The sequence below is a fragment of the Ptychodera flava genome, chromosome 18, assembly GCF_041260155.1.
Source record: "Ptychodera flava strain L36383 chromosome 18, AS_Pfla_20210202, whole genome shotgun sequence".
Classification (NCBI taxonomy): Eukaryota; Metazoa; Hemichordata; class Enteropneusta; family Ptychoderidae; genus Ptychodera; species Ptychodera flava.
In genome coordinates this window covers 34,644,583-34,672,032 of record NC_091945.1, presented here as the reverse complement: position 1 = coordinate 34,672,032, position 27,450 = coordinate 34,644,583, and the positions used below count along the sequence as shown (strand labels likewise).

The following is a 27,450-nucleotide window of genomic DNA, read 5'->3' as shown; positions in this document are numbered from 1 at the left end:
AAAATGTCTTCAAACGACAATTCAGCGATAACTTCCCTGACCATTGACCTCTGACAGGTATAACTTCTGACGAAAACAGTTACATTCTGTTGGAACGACTTCCAGCTAGATTTTGACGTTTAGAGCTACATGTAACAGGAACTTTCATCAGAACAACAGACAACGGTACGAAAGTCTGTGACAAAATAGGGAATAATGCATGGAGAACGGTACTGTACATTTTCAAAATACAAGATTTGCGGTAAATATCTACTGTGCCGATTGACAGCATCATGATGATATCAATGATCGGTGTTTCAGATACCTGTAAACGGTTAAAACTGCCTCTCCCTTTTTGTCATCTATTGACAAGTCAAATTCACTGCGACCGCCTAAGCAAAATATCCTGTAACCATAGCAACCATAGACTTTCTGAAGCAACGTTTTTTTGCTTCGCGGGTAAAGGTTACATGGAATCGCAGCGTGTTAAAAAACTGTCGTTATTAGCACTATCCCATCGTAAAGACGCTGTTCATGCTGTTACAGATTTTGGGATGTCTTCATTACGTAGTGACATAACTTGCCTATGAAGCCCGTCTTTTGGACATTCACAGAATTTTAAAATAATAACCAGAGAAACATTAACAATCCTGGTTTTGCATTCTGTGCTTCTAATCACATATCATCAAACATTACTGGATGAAATTACACTTCAAATTGAGTCAACATATGATGTACGTACCCTTACAAAATAGCACGCACGACAGACGCGACCAGATAAAGGTATGCATGTACCAAATATCACGACAAAAGTGCAAATGTCCATATTGAGAACGTCATGCATATTATTATATTCGAAGCTGCCTACGGCCGCCCGTTTTCGGACCAGAACATTAAATTACGCTACTCTTTAAATTTGCCAAACTTTCAACGAGTGTTTTGCACAATCATGGACGTACATATACGTGTTTCGAATGAGATATTATCGTGCAAAATTAAAAGTTTAATACAGACGTTCATTGTTTAAAACATTTTCGTGGAACCGCCTATGTTTTTAAAACGGTTTCACACAAAGGGGCTCCATTGGCAATCGACTCCTTTCATAGATACTGGGCATGTCTGCAAAATGAAGCCTATAGCTGGCGTATTGTTCGGTCGACTGCGTCACTGTTTTGTTTCTTGACATCAAACGTAGAGGCTCGCGTAGAATTTACAGCGGTGTTTCTAGTTCCTGATGAGAGTGTCAAGGTCAGATAATTGCTTCCCATGCTATTGTGCGGTCTGTACACCTTTGAAGGCAGCTGCGATAGGTGTGATAAGTAAGATATAAGAAAATTAGGGAAGTGTGCTCACGAATTGGGGCTTTAATAATGTCAATGACATATATGCACAATTAACGCTAACAAGGACATAACAGCGTAAACTATATGAATGCCATCCATTGCGAGATATGTTGTGAACTACAGCCGACGAATTGATACAACCATACCGCCAAAAACGTCAGAACAAATTTTCATTTGTAAATGAAAAGGTTACTTTCAGAATGTGTCACTGAGATTTTTCAATAACCAGCCTTGTCATCAAGGAGAAGTGACTTTTGCTCTTTCAAGAAGTACAGGCATATGTTCGCCACACTACGTGTGTATCATGAAACTCCTTCCCGCGCTACTCATGCATTGCGTAAGATACTTTATAAAAGATTATTGAATTATTGGGGCAAATATCATTAAAATCAGTATGTTGAGTTGACTAATTACGATGCAATTTCTGTCAAGTCGTCGATTTCAGGATGGCAAATCCGATTAAAATAGCTACCAGTTCCCCTTGATTTACGAAAGAGTACATTACATGGTTCTGCAATCAATTCGATTTCCCCTTTTGAAGTCCAATTTAGCTCTGACACTGAATAGTTTCACTTCCCCGTCCCACTGTGATCACAAACTGTTCATTCTTTACATCATTACACTTTATTCATATTTACCTGTTTGACTTTTGAGGGTTATGACTCTTGTTAAATTTTGTCGACAGGCACTGAACAGTGGACAGACGCTGAGAGGAAAGAACGCCGACGTGGCCAAGATTTACTGTGATGGAAAATTCGGGTTTCTTCAAACTGATTGCAACGGACTAATGTTTTATATTCATGTTCAAAAGTGACATATACATGTAGATCATGGGCTTGATCAACTTAAACAGACCTACACATGACAGAAACAATGGATTCGCATCGACTATAATTCTGTGGATTGGTCTGTATACGGAATGGAGACATTCAGCTTTCTTGAATGTCGTACAATTCTTTCAAATGAAATCGGCGCTTTTATGGTCGTCATTTACATTTTGATCAATCAAATAGGTACCCATGAACAAGTGAATTTTATGCACGTCAAGCGCGACTGGTAGATTTGTTAAATCCTCTCTACTACATCCATGGTCCTATACACAGTCAAAGGTCCTTTAGTATGACGATTTGCTAATACTTCACATCTTCTAACACCTTGATTAGATTCTTCTCCGATCAGCTGTCTTGCCCCTACACAACCAATACCAGACATCGTGATGTCAAGTTTCTTTTAGATCCATAAAAGACAAACAAATGCACCAGGTGGATACACTTTTAATTTAATAATTTAGGATGGCTATTACACTGACGTTTTATTATCATCGATCGTCGTCCCGTCATCATCATCATCATCATCATCATCATCATCATCATCATCATCATCGTCGTCGTCGTCGTCGTCGTCGTCATCAGCAGCACTAGGTTGTTCTTGTTATTGTTGTAGTTGCTGTTGTTGTTGTTGACGATGATAATGATGATGGTAGGAGCGGTGGTGCTAACGATACTGATTATGATGACGAGGAGAAGGAGGCAGACCATATAACAGAGGTGATGTATATAATGATAATGATGATTATCATCATCATTACTCCCATCACCATTTGGCGCAATAATCTCCATTATTTTTATTCCACTATCATAGTTCTTATCAAATCGAATGTGATATGATCTTCCGATTCTGAAAATGTTTAGTTAACAGCATGTTTATTTATTTACAGCTTTTTACGCACACAGCTTGTGATTGGTCAATGTAGCTGTGAGGTCATGACATTCTACGAACACCGTATATTTGAGCTATTGCTATATTCCATTGCAAACCCTGCATTATTGATGACTAATATAATGGCTTTTTTGAATGTTGCCTAAGAAGTAAAGGCTAGTATATGAAATTTAACAGAGTCGCCAGGTTTCTGACATTTTCACAGAAAAAAAACCTTGCCAAATCTTTTCTTCTTTTTAAAAATTCATTTTCACGGAAGAGATTGTGTTAGGCAGCGAAACTCGATCTGGACATCATGACTATTGATTTCGTATAAATAAAAGCTGAGATGCTTTCAGTAATGACCTGCATCTGAACCTGAATCGAAAGATGTTTTAACTTTCAGATGTTCATAAAGCCAGCGACGACATCTGATTAGATTTCGGGCGGGTCGATAAAAACGTTCATTATCTTAGCAATTATTATTATTCCTAGTAATGTTATTGTTCAAGTGCTGTCTGTCAGTACATATCCATTTGCCGTTTATATTATCATCATCTCTTGGATGTCTTTGTTGTCATCATTGTTGCCGGATTCCCACCTATCTGATAGAGATCACCGTGAACTGAGCCCAGCGTGACCTATCTAATTAAACTATGCTGAGTCGATCTCACCACGGTTACTCTATCCCCTTGGGGTAGATTAACCGTGGTCTCACTGAGGTGTTGATGAGCTGTCGTGAAGGGGAGGGGGTAGGGCGCAACAAAACCGCAAAACAATGCAGAATTTATACGCAGAATTCTTCTTACCTCGAGAAATATTTCAACTGCCAATGAGTATGTAAGCAAAAATATTTGAAATTTATTTATTTATTTATTATAAGTAGTATTTTCTGCTTGCCTACTTATCACCATGACAACGCTCCAGTATGACTCCATGAGCTTGTTAACTGCTGCTTCCGGCGAGCGTTCCACCAGACGCCCTCCGCAATGCGGTGGTGACATCATGGGACCTTTTCCGAAGGACAAAACTAGATGTCCGCGGTACGTTTTCGCTTTGACAATAAGCTTGGCTTATACATATTCACTAGCCTTATCCCTACCAAACCATTTGTCGATATCTAAATTTGTTCTGTGTTTAACGAGTTCCATAGCATTCTGACTCCTGTAAAACTTTGATTGGTTGCAAACTTGCTTGCAAAATCAGGCGGATGTATAGAAATCCGGGCTTGGACACATCACTTGTGTCACGAATGATAAACACCCGATTTAATGTTTGGGCAAACGTTTAATCGCAGTGCAATCTTTAGCTTGTTTAAAATTGCATATTCAGTCCCAAGTGTATAGAAAAGTGTATACACACGCCTAAATTAGAACATTTTTCTCATTTTAGCTCGAAAGTGAAATCATAAAAATAATGCTAAAAGATATAGCTAGTGGGGCTTTAATACCTACTTATTTGTAAGCAAAGTCTGTTTCGAAATACGCCAACTTATTATAGTGGGCGTTAAGTGGTTTGAGGTACGTTCAGTTCACGATGACGAGAAATAGCTTGTTTCGTGGTGTATAGGAGAAGGCGGTACGACAACGTATGAGCATGGACGTAACTTTTTTTACGTCCATGGGACAATCAAGGGGCTGAACAAACGCCTACACACGAATTATGTACTCCGACTTGTTGAGGAATTCACTGGGCTCTTCCGATACTTTTGTATGTGTGGTAAAAGAACTGCGAAGAGTGCTTTGACACTTTCAAAGAAGTGCCCCGATACTTGGACAAACGTTGCGTAACAGTGTCTCAAAACAGTTTGTCTGGTGACGTGGTACGCCGCATACCAAATTCAGGGCCAACGGAAATGAACGTAAAGGCTTGTACTCAGGAAGGAGAATGCCTGGCGACGTTGTCAACCTGTTTTTAGCATGTATTCACTCTATGATTCGCTGTATTCACCGCCCTGTAAATGTCCGCTAGTTTGTCGTTCAAAATTACCGATTAATGAAAGGGGTCATGGATACCCTCCAGCAGTTATGTAAACAATGACATGCATTCTTATTGACAGTACCCAATTTACAAGCATCGTGACGTGTAGCAAAATTATTACCGCCTAATTTCAAAATATTTGACGAATACTTGCAGGTTGCATAACGTTCATAACAATACATGAGTAGTGGATATTCTTCAGGGTCACATTGCATGGAGGTCTTAAATTTCTCGCTGTCCTATTATCATCCGCATTCTGGCGGTTACGAGAGAGCATGGCATGGAGAGAGAAACTAACAAAATGAACTTACTTCTGCTGTAGGGCTTTACAAATCTTTCAAGGATTTCTCTATAGTTTGGATTATCCGTCTCGTCAAATGTCTCGTATCCCTTAATATCGCCGGTTGCGTCTAACAGACCTGCATTTTCATATTTTAAAAACACAACGCTGTTGAGAAACCAGCAATCTCGAAAGAAGGTTTCAGGCTGGTCCGCATGCAAAAGTGAAGTTGTATTCCACTTGAAATGGGCCAAGATCTTCATGAAAAAATCGGCCATTTTCGGGTGTGTTCCATGGGTCCTTGTAACGGTGTGAAACTGGGGTCCTCTCTTTTCCCCAAACTCTTTCGCTAGTGCACCGGTAGTAATCACTGGAATGTCCCAGTGACCGGCAAACCTGGCAACAGCAGCGAAGGCATACTCACACGTGGGGCCGAAGAACGCATCGACTTGTTTCTCCGTTATGAACTCAACAGCACGGATGGGAGCCATGGCGTTCGAGCACTGGGAATCCCTAGTCCGAAATGTCATGTTGACATTCTTATCTCCAAAAAACATCGGGTCGGACTTCACACTGTCCGCCGCTATGTCGATAGCTGGCTTGACCATTTCTAAACGGTAGGGATATCGCCTCAGTGTGTCATGTTTGGTGCTGGGCAAAATAACAGCCACATTAACTGGTACGACGTCGTCCTCGGCCTCTTCTGTGCCACCACAGCACGGCCAATTGACACGGAAGAACGCGAAAAACAACACGAAGGTGAACTTGGATATCTCCATAACCAGGTACACTGAAGTCCGTGTGCTGTGTGCGACAAGTTTGGAAGAGCTCGTCTCCTTATCGATAAGACATGTTTAACCTGCTTCCACCCATTTAGTCCGCTTTGAATGTGTAAGCAGGAAAACTTCCTCTAATGTAGACTGTGGTTGTTTCAACCTGACCCCCTTTTGTGCAAATACCAACGAAAATCCTCGAGTGATTGCTAATCCAAATACGGTGACAAGCAGAGTACGCCGACAGCTCAGAACAATCCGGGCCTGTGCTGTAACTGCCTTTAACACCAACGAACTGACGTCCGTGAAAAGGTATACACGCGCGGAAGACTGGACTTGAAACAATGAAAGAGAGCGAGAGACTACTATGACACGGATGGTTTCTCAATCTCCTGCGGGAAGTCGCCACGCCGCATCGTTTGTTCCAGTGTTATTCCACGCCAGCCGGAGACTGAATACGTTACATTCACAGTTCACCGTTCTTACGCTTGGTCCCTTTTCAGAGAGATTAAATCAGCGAGCTACTTCGACACTACGCATGCGCTATATAGTTGTGATGACAACGTTACTGACTCGTTGCGGGAGATCATCTGTGAACAGTGAAGTCTTTTGGGAGCCATGTCATTTCAGAGACTATAAGTATTTTAATTAGTATTTATACCGGCAATAAACCGTCAATTGTTGATCACGGCAGCCACAAATTCCCCGTTTAACAAACATCGGCATTGCAATCTCGCTAGAACACGAATTACTAAAAGTTATTCTATTTTTATTACGGAGGCAGCTGATGTCAATCGCACTCATCGGTAGAATCAACAGTGTTCAGGGAAGGTACCGCCCTCTGTATGCACTTCGTGTTGCCAGCTTGCTATTTTCGACACATCTCACCGGAGGGTTTGACACCTACTATTTACTATTCTCAGCCAATCTTTCACTTACCGTGGTTCAGTAGTTTGATGTCTTCATGAACAAGGTATTGCTTTTGCTTGTATCAGTCATATACGCCACCAACGTAGAATTAAATAAATGTGTCGATATTCAATGGGGTGATGAAGCAAAATTGTAATGAGGGCAAATTACGAGACAAACCTGCATTCAAACACATGTTTTCGAACTTGTATTGCACGGACCCGAGATAAAGTCCCCGTTCCCGAGTATCCGATAAATATGATTCGATGATATTAAAATCAGACTTTTATTTTTCAAATTATTTCTCAGTGAAATGGTCTTTTCGTATTGTCAGTCTTAGCACAAACATTGAGAACGGAGCATGTTTTCTACTCAGTATCAATATCATATATTTTTTGTTCAGTAATTTCACGTTTCCATCTGTTTATATGACAAGGACATCTTATACAACGGGACTTTTACACCACGTATGAATCATGATTAATCTACTATCTACCTCAATCTACTATCTACCTCAATACCCTCATGATGTCCATACAGCTATATTTAATTGAAAAGTAACCGGTGCTTCAGACAAATGTGTGCAACTCCTGATAGACATACAGCTATAAGACGCCTTTAAGCTCCACCATATTCATACTAACGTAAAAGTTCCTAGGTGACTATATATCCTAAACTTTCCAACCCAAAATAAAATAAATCATCAAAGACGACACAGTCGCTGTCTACTTCCAAGGTAACAGCACTGCAGGCGAGACTGGATATTCTTGTAACAGAAGCTGTCGACCGATCACGACAATCAAGTCCGAATGACAAACGTTACTGTAACAGCTGATAGATTTTTCTATTGTAACAATGCATTTTGCATTTTTAATATACACGGACACGAAATAAAACAAAGGGGTTAGTCGCAAAAATAGCTGGTATTTACGTAATTGCTTACAACCAGTAACTATTATGGTAAATACATTGAACTTGACCTGGAGAACTGTAGTGATGGTGCCTGACCAGATTTTATGGATTTTGCTGATAGATTTTTCTATTGTAACAATGCATTTTGCATTTTTAATATACACGGACACGAAATAAAACAAAGGGGTTAGTCGCAAAAATAGCTGGTATTTACGTAATTGCTTACTAACAGTAACTATGATGGTAAATACATTGAACTTGACCTGGAGAACTGTAGTGATGGTGCCTGACCGGACTTTATGCATTTTATGGATAACATAAGTCTTGGGACGCTTGAAGATATATGTACATGTATCCATCAAAAATATAATTTGTTTAAAAAAAGACATCAAAGTAGTTCACTAGCATCAGTGCTTCGTAAATCTGAGCACTAAAACTACACTCACTGCTGTCCTATTAGGTCAAAGTTCACAGTTTACGCTAATAAAACTGTGACGACTACTTAGGTGTGCTCTGAATTTGATAAACTGTAGTAGTGTGAAACCTTTCATACAGAAATACATTAGATATCCCAACGCTATGAACAAACAAACACAATTAGACAATAAAAGGAGGACAATCCTTAATAGAACTTCTCATATCATTTTTGTATCGTTGTTTAAGAATCATGAAGCTTTCGAATTAAGCACTCCATTGTACCCTGACTACGTGTTATCGAATAACCTTGACCTTTGATTGGGCTAAATGTATCAATAAATTTCATAGGTATCGGTCAAACAGTAAAGAATAAACTCTTTCTTTCGCAAGAGATGAACGGTATTCATAATGACATTGTCTGGGACATTGAACCCAATGTTGACTTTGAAGCTGACCTAATTGAATTATCGATGTACTGTATGCGCTATACTTATCGAGGTAATAATAGGGCTACATGTACCACTACCTTCATGAACTATACATAACAATAAGTGTGGTTCAACAACCACGTGACTTGTCCCCTGAGCAAGGGAGTAACCACATCAGTGGCAAAAATAATCGCGATTGATCAGAGACTGATTCATGATTGAAACAAACACGATACCCGTGTTAGTGTACCATGTTTGCATACGACTTGGTCTCGTTACCGAGGCAATAAACTTGAGCGTCACAGGTAACTGTCCATTTGGCATTGATTCGTAAATGTATCATGCAGACCTAAGTGCGTTATTAGACCTGTATTAAGGCTTCCATCCGAAAAACAGCGCATATATCGCCATTTTGGTCAAGAGTTGATGGGACTTGCCCTTGGCATACCCGTAATTGGCCCTTAATGTCTCAAATAATTTGTTAATTTGCAAACTCAGGTGTATTAGCAGAAACGTTAACAGCTGCCAGTGCTAGAAATAAATGCTCGCTACAAGGTTGAGAACTAACGTTATTGCCAAATTATTCTCGTACAGTAAATGAAGTAATTGTCTGCAGTCAAGGTTTGCCTTTGTCACCGTTCTATCAACAAGGCTACGGGGACTAAAATAATAAAATTCCCTTTCTCGGGATCGATTTGCTAGCTTCCTGACACTTTCCGTATCAGCCAACTGCAAGAATACAGATCGGGATACACAAGTCATGCATATAGGATACGCTTTTGAGCTCCGAACTTGCAACGAAATACTCAAAGCCCACATTGCCGTTACATTGTAAGACACAAATGGTGTTACGATTGCCTCTTGGTGTCAATATTTGTAATGTTCTTGAATCGCTTGAGAGATACGTCAGATGTTAGGATGGCGCCCCTCCTACGTCATGCCGCTCCCCATTTAAATGTTTGTATTGAATTAGTAGTCGATTTGTATATCAAGTCGAAGTTCATATGCCATCCAAATATCCAGAAGTAGACAAGTTCTAGGGAAGAATGGCGAAATTCTAGCCTATATCACTGCTTAAAACTCAATTGTATAACAGTTGATATTAAAAAGTAATGGAAACTATGATTACGTTACAAAGGTGCAGTGCTGAGTAATTAGAACATGCTGCTACTCTAAAGTTTGTCGGTTGAGTGTCATGGTCAACAATTATGCATCTTGGAATGTTATGGCACTATGCTTTTGCAATGTCACAGTCATTCGCAAGGCTCCCTTCACTTTTTAATTAGATTCATGAATATTTACAGGAAAACATGGAGATTTACATAAAAATAACATCGTCGCAGGACAAACTTAAAAACTGTTTATGATATTGAAGGGCCTTGAAACGGACTACCCTTCAGTTCACCGAATGTAAAGAAAGAAGACCCCTTATGAGAGCTTTTTTTTTGAAAAAGCAACACAACTTAGTTTCAATGCTTCTTTCAAAATTAGGACCAAATGTAAATGTTAAATTTTTATCTAATGGTAAAATCTAGTGTACGCATAACTTAATTGGCGCGGCTTTTAACCACACATACTGAACGGTATCGGTACCTGTCTAATTTGAAATAGAAATTGCAATTAGGAATGAAATTTGTCCCCAGAAACGCGTATTTTTGATATTTGCAATATTTGCAAGCACTAAAATTGTAATTATTTATCCATGCTGGCGCCAACTCCGTGGAATCGAGATTGTAAAAGCAGTACGTCTGAATTTCCCCGGGCCGCTCTGCTTCAAGTTGTGGCAACGCTACCCGTGAATTTCTGGGAAAAAAGAAAGTAACTAAAATGAAAATTAGACAAATCTTGTTGTTAAAAAACAGATTCTAACATATAAACGAACGAAAAGTGATTCCGTGTTTTTATTTTACGTAACTACTTTGCCCCAGGTATAGAAGACTAAAACCACAAGCCCCCATTAAAGGGCACTGCTGTGCAGTGAGCAAAGGTGGCGTACAATAAAGTGCGCCCTCAATAAGATGTCTAACAACGTCTACCAAACTTTGTTTTTAACCAGTTTACGCTTGGAGATATACGTTGAATTTGATATGAAAACAACTGATGTATGAGCACTCTACATAAATAAGTATAAGAATAAGTACCACATATTTGTTTATATGGAAAACGGCCGTCCTAACAATTATTATCTCATCACCGTGCAGGGCATGGATTCTGATTGGCTATGGCACTGCTGCTATGGGATATAACAGAAACCCGAAAGAATTTACGCCTCTCTTATTCCACTTAACTGCATGTAATTCAAATTACTACTGTATACTTACTGACTTTATACGATCACAATAGACATTATCATGTTTACAGCTCGTCCTCAAAGGAGGGTGTTGACAATATAGAAGAATGAACAACAATGGCCTGGGTGTCAACGTGTGTAAGAGTTGCTGTTATGGCAAGCTACGAAAGTCAGCTTTAGACAATCGACATATTTCATCGTAGAGGTCAGGCGACTTTCTGAACTAAGCATCGCGGTGGTTACCGCTGTTGAACTATAGGTCTTTGTTATCCAGGCATTGATATGTGGGTGTGTTTTGTACAATGAAGAATAGCTTTGTGTGGAAACTAGGCGTTAAGCCTTTGTTACATAGTCTAGCTTGCCTTATTGGAGCTATGGGCATTTTATGAAAGCATTTCAGCATACGAATGTTAACAGAATTGGTGTACGCCGAAATGAATATTACATGTTAAAAATCAAACAACAAAAAGGAGAAAACAGTAAAGTTTTATGCAGGCAGACATTGTATAGGGCTCTGTGCTAGACGATGCTAGAACTAATGGCGTCTGTGTATGTCCACCAATCTTTCAAGAATCAGTACTCGCCTCTGCTGTCAGTAAATTGCAGGTGACCTGTACCAGCAATTGTGTCACTATACATTGATTACACGGGAACGATTTTCATCCAAACAGAACCAAAAAATTACAAAATTACACAAAACGATTAGGGAGACTTAATGCATAGCTGAGAACATACTTTAAACGTTCTAGATAACTGTGATACGATAGCATTGGTTGAGATAGAGAATAACGCAAGCAATATATGGCTTTGCCTCTTGCGTGATTTTGTCGCCAATCAGTGTGTCTTCTTTAACTATTTTTTAATCCATTGACCACCAATAGCCTAGATTAGTGGCGACCATAAAATGGAGTTGATTCTTTAATATTTTCGGTTTTTGTTGGTTACAGCAAGTACACGTACTGCGTAAAATTTGCCATTATTTTGTGAAGCTTATGTGTCAGTATAAACCTGCGGTTGCTGAGTGTACATTACTCGATTGCATCGCAAACAGTGTTGTCCGTGCAAATATATCCCAAAAGTGGCCAACTTTCACATCTCAAGAGGAATGAAAATTGGTCCAATTAGAAACAGCAAAGGATACTGCAGCCGGGAAACGATCACTGTATGTCGTTAGTGTAAAGTGTCCCTGTACGGACACATGGATTCAGTATATACATACAACATGTCCTTGGACCAGCTTACTGTTTCGTATGCACACAGGTATATCAAGCATATATGTTTTGTTTACGGTCAAATCATACAATGACAGGCAAAAATGTGAACTACTGTGGTGCTGTCATATAGATATGGTGATTTATCCATTACAGTTGGTTGAGTTTGGGCAAGTACGCCTGAATTTGCATCAGTCTCGATATAGTTTCCGCTTCATCGTGTCGCCACGTGTTACAGTGCCCAGCACACGTGCTGGCACACACACTCTCTACCCCCCTGTCATTCGTATTAATGTCATGTCAACGTTCTTTTATACAATGTAAATGTCTCGCGTGTGTCTTGCACAATTACAATAGTATATTTTTATCTGATAAGTGATGTTTATCAGAGTTCAAAGGCCGAGTATGCGAGGATTAGTCGCAAAAACATGTCATTCATGTCATGTTCACGTCATGCACACAGTATATCAAGCATATGTTTTGTTGACGGTCAAATCATACAATGACAGGCAAAAATGTGAACTACTGTGGTGCTGTCATAGATATGGTTATTTATCCATTACAGTTGGTTGACAAATGAACAGCTGAAAACAATACTTGTCCGACCCTTATAACGAATACTGACCTTCCATTGTCAATTTCTCAAGCCATAGTACCAGTATCACCTAGCATGTGTTTTAACTGTCAATAGTACTAAATACAAACCATTGCTTACATGAAAGTTTATTCAGTCGATGTCTACAAATTATAGAAATGTTTAATGAGGAAATATTTGAGCTGCAATTAATCGACAACTATATGGCAAACTAATAATATGAGTACTTAAGCCCAGAATAAGAATTTCTTTAGGTAATTGGGATTTTTCGAGATAAAATTAAACAGAAAGCAAATTCTTTCAGTGAATTTGCGTAGTGAATCAAATTAACAATAGGCGTAACACGTCTAGAAAAAACATATTAAATATTTGATTTCTAGCACAAAATATGTTCGGTAATGGACATAACTGTCCATAAGCTACTTCCAATGAGATATGGTTTGCTCAATCCTTGCAGCGCCCTCTCACGTTGCTTGAAACCCCGAAAGCTCTCAGCTGCAAGGCTATATGAATGTATATATAGACAGCGCCATCGATGAATTACGATGCTGAAATAAAAGGGATCCAAGTTTTGAAAATAAAACTGGGATAAAACGAGTGTGTCACGATTTTGGGGAGGGCAACTCAAAGTGAGAAAAGTGAATTTTCCAACATTAGTGTTTCCCCAAGCCAAACACCGCCTGATCGGAGACATCGGGCCTGGATTACACAAAGCTCAGCTTGGGCTTTTAAGTGCTTTAGCTGAACCCAAGTATGTTTTGTCATCCACTACTGATTGTGACACATTCTTTATCCTGTCGAACTGTTTGTGTTTTTTTTTCCTTTTTCCAGCTAAATTTCAAGCAAAACCGCGCCATTCATGTCGTACGAATTGGCGTCACTACAGCTTTTTTACGTGCGTCTCACGAACTGGAAATATGCAATGTCGTAAAACTGGGCTGTATAGCTGGTTACGACCACCTAGCGTCAAATTGTGTGATAACAGCTCGTGAATTTTACAGACACCATTTCTGCTCTGTTTAATAGAAACCTATTAAAAACATTGCACTCAGTTTTCGAGCCTTGTTTGCGAACTAGTGGAAATAGCATTAAAGAAAACAGACGTGTTTCCTTCCTAATAAAGTGTACATACCATATCTTCAGACTTTTGAAAATAAATCTTCAACTTTTGTGATTTTTAGTCATATAATACAATGAACAAACAACACGTCAGTTGTGTCAGTCTGAAATCGCCTAAAGGCATCTCTTCAAGCTTCACGTAGCACGTTGAGACCCGTCGGTGCATTGAAGCATGCCTACATGCTATTGCGACATATTTTAGCAAATCTGTACCACTTTGAATAGATTCAACCGCGGTGTATACCAGCCAAACTCATCATCCACACGTGCAACTAGGCAGAATACACGCTCTTAAAGTCAAACTCACAATTCTTTCCAGAAGAGAGGACGCGTAAGAAATCACTCACCCTTTACTTTAAAGCGACTGTAGATTAGCCATGTCGAATAGAGGGCCACGACTTTGAATTGCAATGAAACTAAAACAATCGACTATGAATTGCAATGAAACTAAAACAAATAACTATGAAAAATCATCCGAAAAGAGAACCAAGGGTTTGAAGCCATGAATGAAACCGTATTAGTGCTATCTTTGTGACATATGATTCGGTTGTGATAGTTGATTATCCAAAACAACGATGTAGGCCTATAACATCGATGGAACTTAAATAAACTTCCTGCCATCAGATGCATCACTAACTGTTCCTCTCTAATGTGACTGGTAACTTTCGACAAACATGGGTAATGTCAACACTATGTTGAGAGACGCATCGCATTGTTGTGGCGAACGAGCAAATGCCGACTCCGTGAGTCAACTTCAGTCGTCAGTTTTGTGCATCAAGGCTTGCGCAATAGTCTAACGCTTTCCCGACAAACAGACAAGCTATCAAAACCTGGAAAAAGCAAAGTAACCATGACAGACAACTCGACTAATATTTAAATACGCAACGATCACGTCTCACAAAGTATATTTATAAAAATTATTACGCAAGACCAGAGCGTCAACGTATCAAATGCATTCAACCCTTGTTCGATCTACTTTTCGCAACAACGCTAATACAAGCTACTACAAAATACGAACACTTTGAAGGGTTTGACCAACAGACATCGGTCGCACTGTCCTATCCATGTGTTACTGCTTAGATAATAAATCATAGTAAATAATTACAATATGAACATTCAGACGGTCTAGAAAAATATTTACTCGAGGGGATCATAAGCCATCATATGGTTTAGGTACACTACATACGATTCTTTGAACAGACCTCGCGGTTTTGACCTAATTTTATTTGCGCTGTGCTTATGAGAGGCTGATACCACGGTACAACAATCGACGATGGAAATTTTAGGAGAATGTGTCTATACATTGACACAGAACATTAACTTACAATGACGTATGCTACTAACACAGCCACACACTTTGTTATAATTTGGCACAGGCCGTAAACAGTGATCTGTTTGATTCTGCTTTCATTCGACTCGAAAGCTATGCGGATTTAAGTCTGGGGTATGCCAGTGATGGAAAGAGTTAAATCTATGGTATGAATCAGCAGTATTTTGGTGATGCGATGATAGACATTTGCCTTCGCGTTGATTTGCCGGCACTGATCGCATATTCTAACGATGGGGTATTAAGTGAGGCTTGGTGTCACGGTAATGTTTGCAGTATAATGAAAATGCGCCGTCATGTCAGTGGGAGCTATATATACGCGATATGACATCTTTGTTCGGAGATCTGCCAAGAAAGACCTCTTCAGCCAAGAAACACCGTTCGACTGCTTTCCAGTTTGTCAGATAATAAGACCGTGATTATGCCAGGTTGCCTCAGCTACACTATTGAACATAGAAATATTGGTTACCGTTGATAGCAACGTCGACAATAGGTCTATTTCTGCCATCAGTTTCGTATCATTGACATCACAAGACTTGCTCTCCGTACACGCTGAAATATCTTCACAAACGCATAGAGATAGCAGGGAAACTACAAACCCTGGGATTAACATCAAAGACTAATACTTGTACGAAAAAAAATGTGACGTCAGACACACTTCCGCAATTATGAAATGGACAAGCATACGGTATCGTGGAATGCAATGGAATGCTCTGTTCGCTTTTCGTTTCAAGAATTAGTGAATCAATATACAAAGCAGAGAGACAGTCGACTACAGTTTCATGCATTCTACTAGTCGCTCTTTCATTAAATACAAATGAAGTTTGTTTTCAAACTTAGCAGGAACTCCAAATTATATTCGCTCTGCTATATCCGAGAATTATTTACATATGTAGCAAAAGTTTTGACGGTAGCCAGTCTCACAGATATCCACTGTTAACAATACAGCCACAACAACCGTCACGATTGCACAAGAATACTTCGTCCCACATGAAGAACACAACAAACAAACAAACAAACAAACTGTCTGAACAGATCACATCGGAATCGTGATTTCTGTGGTCTTACTCAAGAATTAATAAATTGATAATAGTGCACGGTCATAGAGTCCTTATTTCTTTGGTTTTTGTTTTACCAATGCATATTAAGCAAAACAGGCAATACCGTGAATACTTGAATCACGATAAGCCGGTATCCGATTTTTCCATTTACGTCAGGGAATAAAGTTACCATCATCCCGCAAAAAGCAGATTTACTACAATCAGTAGGAGTGGGTCCGCTATACAACAGGTGCCTCCAACAAACTTGAACCGTTTCGATGTTTCCCGTGAGGTTACGACTTCAGAGAGAGGTGAGCCGATAGTCACCGACCACATTTCTCACAGGAGTGGTTTCATTTATCAAAGATCAGAGGGGCAATACACTAATACCGCGGCAAAGCTTAAAAATAATGACTATCACGCCTGGCGATCATAAGAAGATAAGAAATGTCAGTGAACAGTGAACTCATCAATATCCATGATGCCGATCTCCTCCTAATCCAAAGAAAGAAGAATCTAGTGTCTTAGCGATCGCAGGTGCAGAATGCTCGGATCGTCTGATTATAAGATTCAGGCCGTTCGATATCTCTTCAGCCGACAACTTCAATCACGGTTTCGCTGTTCACATTACTGTCCATGGATCTACACTGATGAATTCTGATATATAATTTGATATTGCAATCTGGCCGTTACGTGACTGCATTGCTTTTCGGCTCCGTTCGGAGATAGAAACTTTTAACCTGACGAAGGTAGCAAAGGAAAATGGCAAATATAGTGTACATATAATTGTTGATATCACACAATTATGAATTACTAAGAAGTGAATAATTAAACTGGGAGAGTATTTGCTAGTCACCTGTAACTTTAAACGATGTTTGCCACTCGTGAGAAGTAGAACTCAATTCATCAAAAGTTGCACTGCATTTCAAGTTGATTAAAATCACCGTACGGTGAAATAGTCAGGGATAAAACCTGACACGTGACTGAAACATAAGCAAGCACATTTTCACGAAGCAATCATTGCTTGGTTCATCGCTGATTTTGCATTATTGACGGAGAAATTTTTCGCGATTGACTGAACTATACGAGAGCACGCCTGTCACTTCTCATCAACAGTGTCTTTTGAACAATGCTCAGGCAAAACTAAATAGCCTATAAGCTTATACTGGATTAAATATATAATCTCTTGCATAATACTTGATCGAGTTCTGTATGATGGTTTTGACATGAGTACGTCGACCAGGTAATGCTTAGGACGTTACATTTTAAACCTTATGATGAATACTTTCGCACACAGCCGCCATTGTACTCACAGCACTTGGCAAGTCAACACAGTATACGACCATAGAGATCACGTGACTGACCCATAGTTCGACAGAAATGAAGTTCCACTTTCGCGTATTATGCTTTCTACTTTGCTATATCAAGTATACACACTAATTTGTATTTCCAGATATTAATAATTCACTCCACTTACAATGGACGTATACCGATGCGTGAACCTGCTAATTAATATTTTTCTTACATATATCTATTTATCTATGATCTGCAATGCAAACGAAAAACATTTTACTTGAAAAAGATTATATAACTCTGGTACCCCATCGAATACTTAACTTCTTTGCTTTACATCAAAGTTTCATCGATGAAAGCAACTATCTACTAGAACACGCATGCGCACTGAAAATATAATTACAGTAAGTGTAGTTTATATTGTATATTGCTAGTTATTAAAAAGTGAGAATGAAAAAGTAATTTACGGCTCATCTACGTAATTAAAATCTTCCCTAAGCAACGTTTCTCATAATCGATCATAATTGTGTTTTTCCTCTGTAAAATTTTGCCCTGCGACAATTTTACAAAACAAACTTCGGGAGATTAAGGAATGGGTAGTGGAAACCCTGGAGGAAAGACGTACTTCGTATTTAAAATGGATAACTGACTACAGTTTCCTATTAATGCTCTATGGTTATTAAAATACTGTTAACGTTTCATTTATAATTATCGATTTATTTTGCCAGCCTCTAATTGACAATAAATTTACATGATCTAGACATGAATAAAACGAAACTCGGTGTAGTATGGGCAAGTTGTTAAATCAAATTGGCAAGATAATTGCATTGGATTCAAGAGCGTGTGAAATACGTCATCAGTCTTTCCCAATTGATTACATCTAGAACGAACATCGACAAACGATATGGCAAGACAAGACAAAAGCTTGGCTCTCTACTCTGATATCACAAATATACTGTTTTTAAACTTGAATCCACAACCCATTGTTTGAAATACTTTAGTAGTGTATATTTTAGTAGTGTTTGTATATACTTTAGTATACTAGTATTCTCAAGTCGTGTCTGTGTATACCCATAACGTAACATTGACCTTGAATTTTCAACGACCAATTTCAATAATTTGCTGGCAAAATGACAACATCCAGAAAGGCTGGAGTATTGCGGGATCAAGTAAGACTCAAGTGAACAATTTACACATCAAACAGAGCTGAAACTTATATTGAATATGAAAATCACAAAATACAACGAGCAAGTTATATAGAGTGGTGTTGGGTTACTTTGAATGTACAAAAACCGAATAATAAAACAGTCCCTTCAGCTGAGTTTGTCTTGAACGTAATTAGACATAAATGGAGATGGCATTAAATTGCGGACTGACATGCACACAAATAATAGTCAACTTCCGACAGGGTCTCTAGGCTGGGGATGGTATCTATATCAGCAACTTGAGGTCGATTCCGTAGACATCAAACAAGGACTTGCGATCCCATCACATATTATTTACAATGGCACTATGTCAGTGAAACAGCAGTGGCCACAGCAAGCAACAAAGGACAACTGATATTATAGCATTATATTATTAGCAGCTGCAATTATAACTGCAGTGGCATAGACTGAGGGCACCGCTCATACTTGTTCAAGCTTTTCGAATAGGATGTAAATGAACTCGAATTCGATGATGTCATACCTCCGATGTCGATGCTAGATGGTGCACAAGCTGACACACAACAGGTGCCACTCTTGCCACGTGAAGATTAGTGTTTATCCAATCGACAAACCTAGAGCCGGCCCATCGCCTTCCATAGGTCAGTGAACCCTAACTGTATGAGGAGTTCCATATTCATTGAATATTCATAGAAGGACGACTCTGCTGTCAACATTTGCTTTCTTTTGAACTTGAGCGGACTCATTTCTCGTGCAAAACGAGGAGGCCATAGTTAATTTAACTGTTAAGTCATCTTTGATGTTTAAAATGATGTGAAATTCTCGGGTATTTTCAATATTTTCATGTATTTGCAGAGATACTCCCTAATATTAATATACAGAGAATAATAACGAGTTCGATACACAGACAGAATAATGACGGGTGCGATTTACAAACAATTGTCGTTTCTCTGTACATCTTTGAGTCACGTTTTACTCATCATGAAACGTACAAATCTTGGATTCTTTCTGCCTGGAATAACAGACTCTGTCATTTTCTAAAAACATCTTGCTTCGAAAAGAAAAAAAATGTAACATTGTTTCTCTGGTGTCATGGCAACCTGCAATAGTTCTGGCAATGAAGCTGTTGCCAAGATGAACCAGGTCAACCACGTAACTATGGCAACTGATGAGTGTCCTTGAGTTACAATAATTTATAAGCTCGTCATTTTTACGACATCTAATTAGAAAATGTATATGCTTCAAATCTTTTCATGAATATAATGTGTATAGTTTCCTGTCGATGTGTACGTTTTATGGGCACGGCGCATGGTGAGAAAATTTACACAATCATGAATTTAACCACAATTTTCTCGCGCCGGCTTTGATATGCTACCAAGAATTTTCACATGATTGTACTCAAATTCTCATCAATTATAAATTCCTAAGAATGTGCTGACAGTTCGTCAATTTATACGACATAACACTACCGCATCGATTGAATGAAATATGTGGGATGGTCCGGGGGGGGGGGGTGTTCACCTCGACTGCTCACGTAGTAAGTGTCACGATTTGAAAAAGACGACATGATTAGATATGAACATGACTTATTGCCAAGTACAAGGTACTAGACTGGGTGGGTCGTCTGGCAAAGTGCAGTGAAGGGGTGAACTCAGGGTCACGGAACCTGCCATCTTCCCAAAGCAAGTCGTAATTGAATTATGCCTTTTCTGTGCATGACAAGGATGTGACGTCATAATTTCAAGTAGTCAGAGACGGCCTCCCGGTCAATATTGTCATTGCATGTTCAAATGAGATTCTTGATTAAATTTCTCTTAAAGTTGACATTGCCCTTCTTTTGATCGAGTTATCGATGAACTTTTCCAATGTATGATGGATATTTATGCAAACATCTCAGGTACGAGGCAGTCAGGAAAACTCGGACTGAAGTTGTTTGCGTATGAAGAAAATAGGTATTGTGATAAAACAAAACCCGATGAGATCAAACTGATAATTGATGTCACTTCACAAGCCCTGAAAAACATTTATAACGGTGAAGATGTGATGCCTCTTTGTTGATGACAAAGCATATCTCGCCTGGCTTGAACATTCGATATTCTAAGAATGTAACAAATTAAATACAAGGCTTTTCAGTCTGTTTCGTGTTAAATAAGGTTGGAGCGAAAATAGAGAAGATTTTTGCTGATTGTCAATGAAATTACAGTTATGGGTGACATGTAAGTAAAACTTACTAATCTTGACACTCATCGTATCTGAAGTATCCTATGTTAATACACTTGTGGAAGTTAACGCCCAGTCCAAGCGGCTCCAAACGATTGTTTATGCATATCAAAAGATCTTTGTACTATCTCTAGGAAGCTCAAAATTTACATTATGTTGGCTATTGGTCACGGGGCAATATGGTCGAGGTTCTATTAGGCGCTTATTTCTGAGTCAATCTAGGCAAAATTAAACCAAACCGAGGGACATTTGCAAAAGCCGTAATGGGCTGCAGACTTTGATAATCATTGCTATTGTTGTAATCACAAAGGACATAGAGAAATATCATCCGTTGATCATTTCTTGTTTACCGAAATAATCAAACGTCAATCTGCTTTACTGCATCTGTCTTGCAATGTGTGACTTCATGAAAGACGGCAACAAGTTTGAAGGAACATCGCTTCGTGCCGTTACCGGCAAATCATCTCGAAATTCAGATCACTTTATCGTCTGATGTAAAGATCCCATTGTAGACCCCAAAATAGCCATTGCCTCTTAAAATTGATAACAAAATCACGTCGTATTTTCGCGCGCTTTTATCCCTGTCTTGATGGCGTCATTGCATATATTGAAAATCTACTTTTTTGCTGGGTTTGATTGAGAATTACCAATATACGAAACTTATACGCATCGTACACAAATAACATCAATCAATATCAACTTATTCTTGGCGTCTGAGTCTGGCTATATTATTTATCTTATTTCATCTAGAATTTATTATTTTACATATACGTCGTCAGGGCAATAAAGTCATTTATCTTCGTACACAAGGGTATGTAAAATTGTATAATGGAAAGATGTTATATTTCAGGCTTTGGCGCCATTAAATCAATAGGAGTATTTTTATACGACGAAAACAGATCAGTTGGCGACCCAGCCTTTTGAAACACACGTAAAGAGACACGCGAGACATCGACCATCCCGCCTGAAGTTTCAGAACATTGGAAAACCAGTCAATCTCGTCGATCAAGTCTCCAATTTGCATAACACTGGGGGAAACTTAGTGAGATTGCTAGGTGATTATCCTTACATAAGTTTTAAAGACAAAAATGACTCTGTCTACGGCTAGAAAATGACAAAAGTGATGAACTATGAAGAGATAACGTGAAAACCAAATGATGCATTAGTTATTTCATACAGGTGAATTATAGCGAATTTAATCCATTACAGGGCCGAAGTGTATTAATTTTGCCATGCTGTGGCCATTTATATCGATATGATCTGAAAGTCGTCTTGTTTTGAATAATAAATAGTCTATTGAATGTGAATGAGTCCACTTATTATCCAACAATCATAAACTGGTCAGGTCGGCGAAGGAATGATGAAAGCACACAACGACGCACTGGCGTGAAGATATATGACTGCATCCGTTCCACATTGACACAAAACTATGATTTTGTGTTTCACCGACGACATGACCAAGTGAAAGTGATGATGGCTGTTGATCATCGTCGTCGTCGTCGTCGTCATCACCATCATCATCATCATCATCATCATCATCATCATCATCATCATCGTCATCATCATCATCATCATCATCATCATCATCATCATCATCATCATCATCATCATCATCATCACCATCATCACCATCATCATCATGAAAGTGATGATAATGATCATCATCAGCACTAGCACATTATCATTGCTACCAGTATATTCTTCATCTTCATTGACAAACTTAGCAACAACAGCACTGACTAAAGTATCCATATCATCGAATTTATCGCCTTTTTGCCGACTTGTAAGGAAAATATCAAGACTCAAATCTAAAAAAGTCTCTCCGTACACCTGGTAAACTTGCATTTATTTTGCCCGGGTCGATTTGACACGATTTCATTGAACACGGAGGTTCAAGTGACAATATTCCAATTATACACCATGCAGCCCGACACAAAAGAGATCTAATCATATATGTTACACCTAGCAATGTAACTAATACAATACTTTAGAAAGCTGTCTATACAGAGAGAGTATTATAGCTCAGGGCATTTTCCATTAAAGGTATCTAGTGTTGCCGTGGTATGGTGATCAAACTTTTTAATCTGCAAGATTTATCAAAACAATAACGCCGGCAAGTCTACAGTCGAGTGGAAGGGAACTTTGCCCAAAGCTATTTGGCATCTACAGAAAGACAGTTCTGAGATTATACAGTTCTGTAAAGACTAGGCTCGGTAGGTTTCCCACTAGTTAATATTCACCGCGCTTACCAGTGGCGAATGATGTATAAAAGGTTTTGCTTTTGCACGTATTAAAATGCAGGCTTATCATTCCATCCCAACATTCATTATTGCTGACACCAATTAAATCCAGGCCAGTCAGTATTTACACATTGAATATCGGTAATTAATCGACATAAAGACCATGGGACTGATTGTGTCATTAACCCTTTCACCACAGTGGTTTGAACCAATCACTTTGTTTTCTATGGTCAAGTTGGACATCTAGAGAGGGAAATGGGGCGAAAGGGTTAATTGATTTATGTTTCACATCTTCTTCAAGAAGTTGGAATAGTTTATGCTGAATGAATGACTATTAAAAGCTGTTTCTGACTAAAATCATCGGCACAGACGTTTCACTGTAATTGAATTAATAATGTCACAGTCTGGTCTTGCTCTGCTTAACTCTATAGCAGTGTTAACGCTTAGATCGTGTTCAGCAGCTTATACCCTGCCAATTAGACTAGTGCAAAACTCCTGATCTGATACCGCCACGTCCTTAGATTTATGTCGTCTTTTTCCTCAATTAACCCGCTTATCACATCTTAAATGCGATATTTCACCTCGCTTCGGTGAAACCACACAGCGAGAACAGAATTGCAAACTTCTGTGAACGTATATGGCCATCTACGGTACTTAGGCCAGACTATAAACTTAGTCACATAAATTATTCGATAAGAACTACATAGTCCCAGACTAATTAACCAACGGCATGCTTTTAGCATTACGTTTTCACCTTAGAATACATATCAGCAGATGCCCTACATTTCGAGTTTACACCTTTACCGTAAAATGACTTCGCTGTCATGTCTTTACCGGGTCATCGACTTAATACTGCAGGTAGTGGTCGAGCAACCTGTATGTGCGCAGGAAGCGTGACAGAACGCTTCAATGGAGTCAGAGAGAGACGCTGAGGGCGCACAACAAAACTGTGTCAGTAACCTATTTGACACAACCGAACCGTAACGGCGTACTTTGTAATTCTTCAGCAAAATAAGACACGATCTTCTCCCTTTTAACAAATGGTTTGAAAGTTATTTAAATGAAATGATTTAATATCGATAAGGCCATTTACGATCATCGGATCATTCAAGGGTGATTGAAATACTAACACGGTATGGACGAAACATTAAAATGCATTACGCTTGGACATCACTCTGAGTTTGATGTACCTTATAAAAGCGACCGTCTGGCAAGTTCTGTGCATGATACATGAGCAACAACTTCAAGTGCGGATTATCTATTGCATCGTTGCACAAGAGGCAATTGAGATGGCGACGCTGATGATGATTAAATTTTTACGGTCAATATCACCGGCATTAAAGGCGTCCAAGTCACGGTGTGCCCATCATCATTGACTCGTCAACCATGTAGCGCCGTCGTTGGACAAGTCACTGCATGAACATATCCGGCCCATAAACCCCCGACTATAAACATCGAATAGCCGAGTGTCTTCATTTCACCTCCCTATAAATGACAACGCCCTGCTTTAGACGAACTTAAGTATACAATGGTTCAGATGAGTTGACCAAACTGTCCCAAAAATCAAAATCAATGTCAAGTTCTGACCTCAAAAAGTAAACTCGCTGTGAGTCTGAACCATGGAAAGTCAACAACAACAAGCCTTGCTGTTCTATGGCTAACTCATTTAAAGTGAAAAGTGGTGTCACTTTCAAAATTATCAGTTGAATCTCTGTGGACTCGATATACTTACGTTAGTTCCAATTATTTGTAAGATGTCTGTGTAAAAGTATCAACACTGAAATGTCGGTTGACGTCAGGGCTCTGTGTAATCAGAGCAGCCAAGTGAAATCCACGCCCATTGCAAGAAACGTACACACTTAATCTTGTTGAGTTGATAGGGTTAGCCAGGCATGCAGAATTAGGCTGCACGGGCACTTTGAAGTATTTGACCTTGAGCTATTCGCGACTAATGGTATTTTCGATGACAATCTAATTCATTTTAGGCAACATCCAGGCTTTATACGTATACGAACCGTCTAGGAGAGCAGCGAGAACTAAATGGCTTTGCAGCCACTACAGCTAATATCAGAAATGTTGTTTAATGCATGGGGTGATGTGAACGCTCCATTTGGTCAGACGAAACTAGGTTATACGTAAAAATATTGACGCTTACATTCATAAAAATGGCTGGTAAACTGAATTGTAAGGCAAAAAAATCTGTTTTCGTTAACACGCCTTCGTGAAACAGGGCAGGTCGGTAAAGAACTTATCTTTTAGAATGGGTGCGATCCACCAAAACAGCAAAATTTGGTATTTGCCATACCATCGTGACAGACGTACAAAGGAATTTCACAAATACAAAGGAAGAGCTACAACGGACATAGCGCAGCCGTAGCGTCGCTGGCCGCATTGGGACTCGTGAGGTTGTCATGGCAAACATGACATCGACTCGGTTATTCTGGTATTAACAGACCAATTCAACTGCGTTACTGCACAAAGTTCATGAACTCCAGTGACATTCAAGAATTGCATACGTTCGCTTTCTAAATAAACATTAAGGTTACACTTTGTTGTTATTTCAGGTCGACTCAAAGGCGAAATGTTCACGTTTGGAAAATATCTTCAAATAAATACATGGATCAAGCTTTTGGAACCATATCAACTGGATATTTGTCTCGAGAATGGCTAATTCGATTATGGTCCCACCACAAGTTACTACATTCACGCTGTTTCCGGATCTCGTCGGCTGTGAACAGCTAATCCTTACAACTATTTATATGGCTTCGGTATTCCCATTAATTCTTATTGTGCTGTATGTGTAATATGTATGCAATATCCTGTATCAGTCGAGAAAATATCATTGCAATAACGGATACAGAAAACATCAGGCCGAGCAAATGATGTGACAATGGCCGCCTGGTCATTGGTAGTCTTGACAACAAAACGAATTAATCTGCTTTTTGTTTAATATATGTATTGACGAGGCTGAGTGTCCTGAAGACTTCTGGTATGAAATCCGGCCAGTGCTGTTGCACAGATGGAAACCCGCTTTCGACCAAATTCTTTATAGATGTACATGTCGTCATAAACGAGGGCGAAATATGCCATTCAGTTTTATGTCACAAAATACTGCGCAAATCAACTGAATTAATGACATTTTACAGTGTATATGATGCGCGAGTGTTCGGGATGATAGCGGATGAGCCCTCCCCGTAGATTAACTCATAGCTCCACGTGGACATAAGCCTGCTATGTAGAACCGGCTGTTGCGACCTTATTTACCGTTGACAAAGAAAAGCAAACAAACGACCATTTGCTACGAACGTGAGAAAAAATCATGAAGTAACAGTGACTTACATTTACAAAGTAAAACTTGTCGACAGAGGAATGATGGTATTTTAAGTAATATGACGATACTGTGATGTCCGCTGCAGCCAATATTTCTAATTTACATACATACATACATACATACATACATACATACATACATACATACATACATACATACATACATACATACATACATACATACATACATACATACATACATACATACATACATACATACATACATACATACATACATACATACATACATACATACATACATACATACATACATACATACATACATACATACATACATACATACATACATACTCTATTCGTTCAAGGTAGAACGTAACTCTCAATTTTTTTACTACTCTTCTAATCTACCGCTCTTGGGGGATCATTTTAAGTCTCTTGGAGGAAGGAAAAATTTCACACTCTTAATTTTTCGAAAATTTCATTTTCCCCACACACTTAACATAAGAATGGCGGCCTTTCTGAATTTCAAATACCGGGAAATATTGAGTAATTTTTTATCTAGTACCTACCTTTGCACGGTAACGTCTGGTTTTTATTCTTAATTTGGTAAGAGAATATGGTTGGAAGTTTCATTGAGGAAATTTTGAGCAACAGTTAAAATCTTTTCATTTTTGAGGCGGTTACTACCTCAATAAACCCTAAGTCATATCTCCCTTCAGTCCAATGGAAATGTTAAATAGTTCAGGCTGAAGAATACTGAAACTATGTACTCGCTGAATATTCTCCGCTATTTTGAATTTTACATTTCGGTGTGGTACACAACGGCCTGTAGACTTGCTGACCAGACCTTGACATATTTGGAAAGAACGGCAATTCATATTCTTAATGTACGGTGGCAAATAGCCTTGAACAGTTTCATACAGAGAGAACGTCTTTAACCTA

At 39.0% G+C, this 27,450-nt stretch overlaps 1 protein-coding gene across 4 annotated transcripts in view; it reads right to left on the bottom strand.

Moving 5' to 3' along the window:
- LOC139117469 (atrial natriuretic peptide receptor 1-like) overlaps positions 1-27,450 on the bottom strand; it is a 294,651-nt gene that overhangs the window by 91,285 nt on the left and 175,916 nt on the right. Inside the window, exon 1 of one of the 4 annotated variants that reach the window (XM_070680594.1) lies at positions 5,312-6,600. The exons of the other annotated variants lie outside the window; for them this stretch is intronic. Within the exon in view, the coding sequence (XP_070536695.1) occupies positions 5,312-6,059 (748 nt within the window). The 5' untranslated portion in view covers positions 6,060-6,600. Of the gene's footprint in view, positions 1-5,311; positions 6,601-27,450 lie in introns of those variants that run through there. 4 annotated transcript variants of the gene reach the window in all.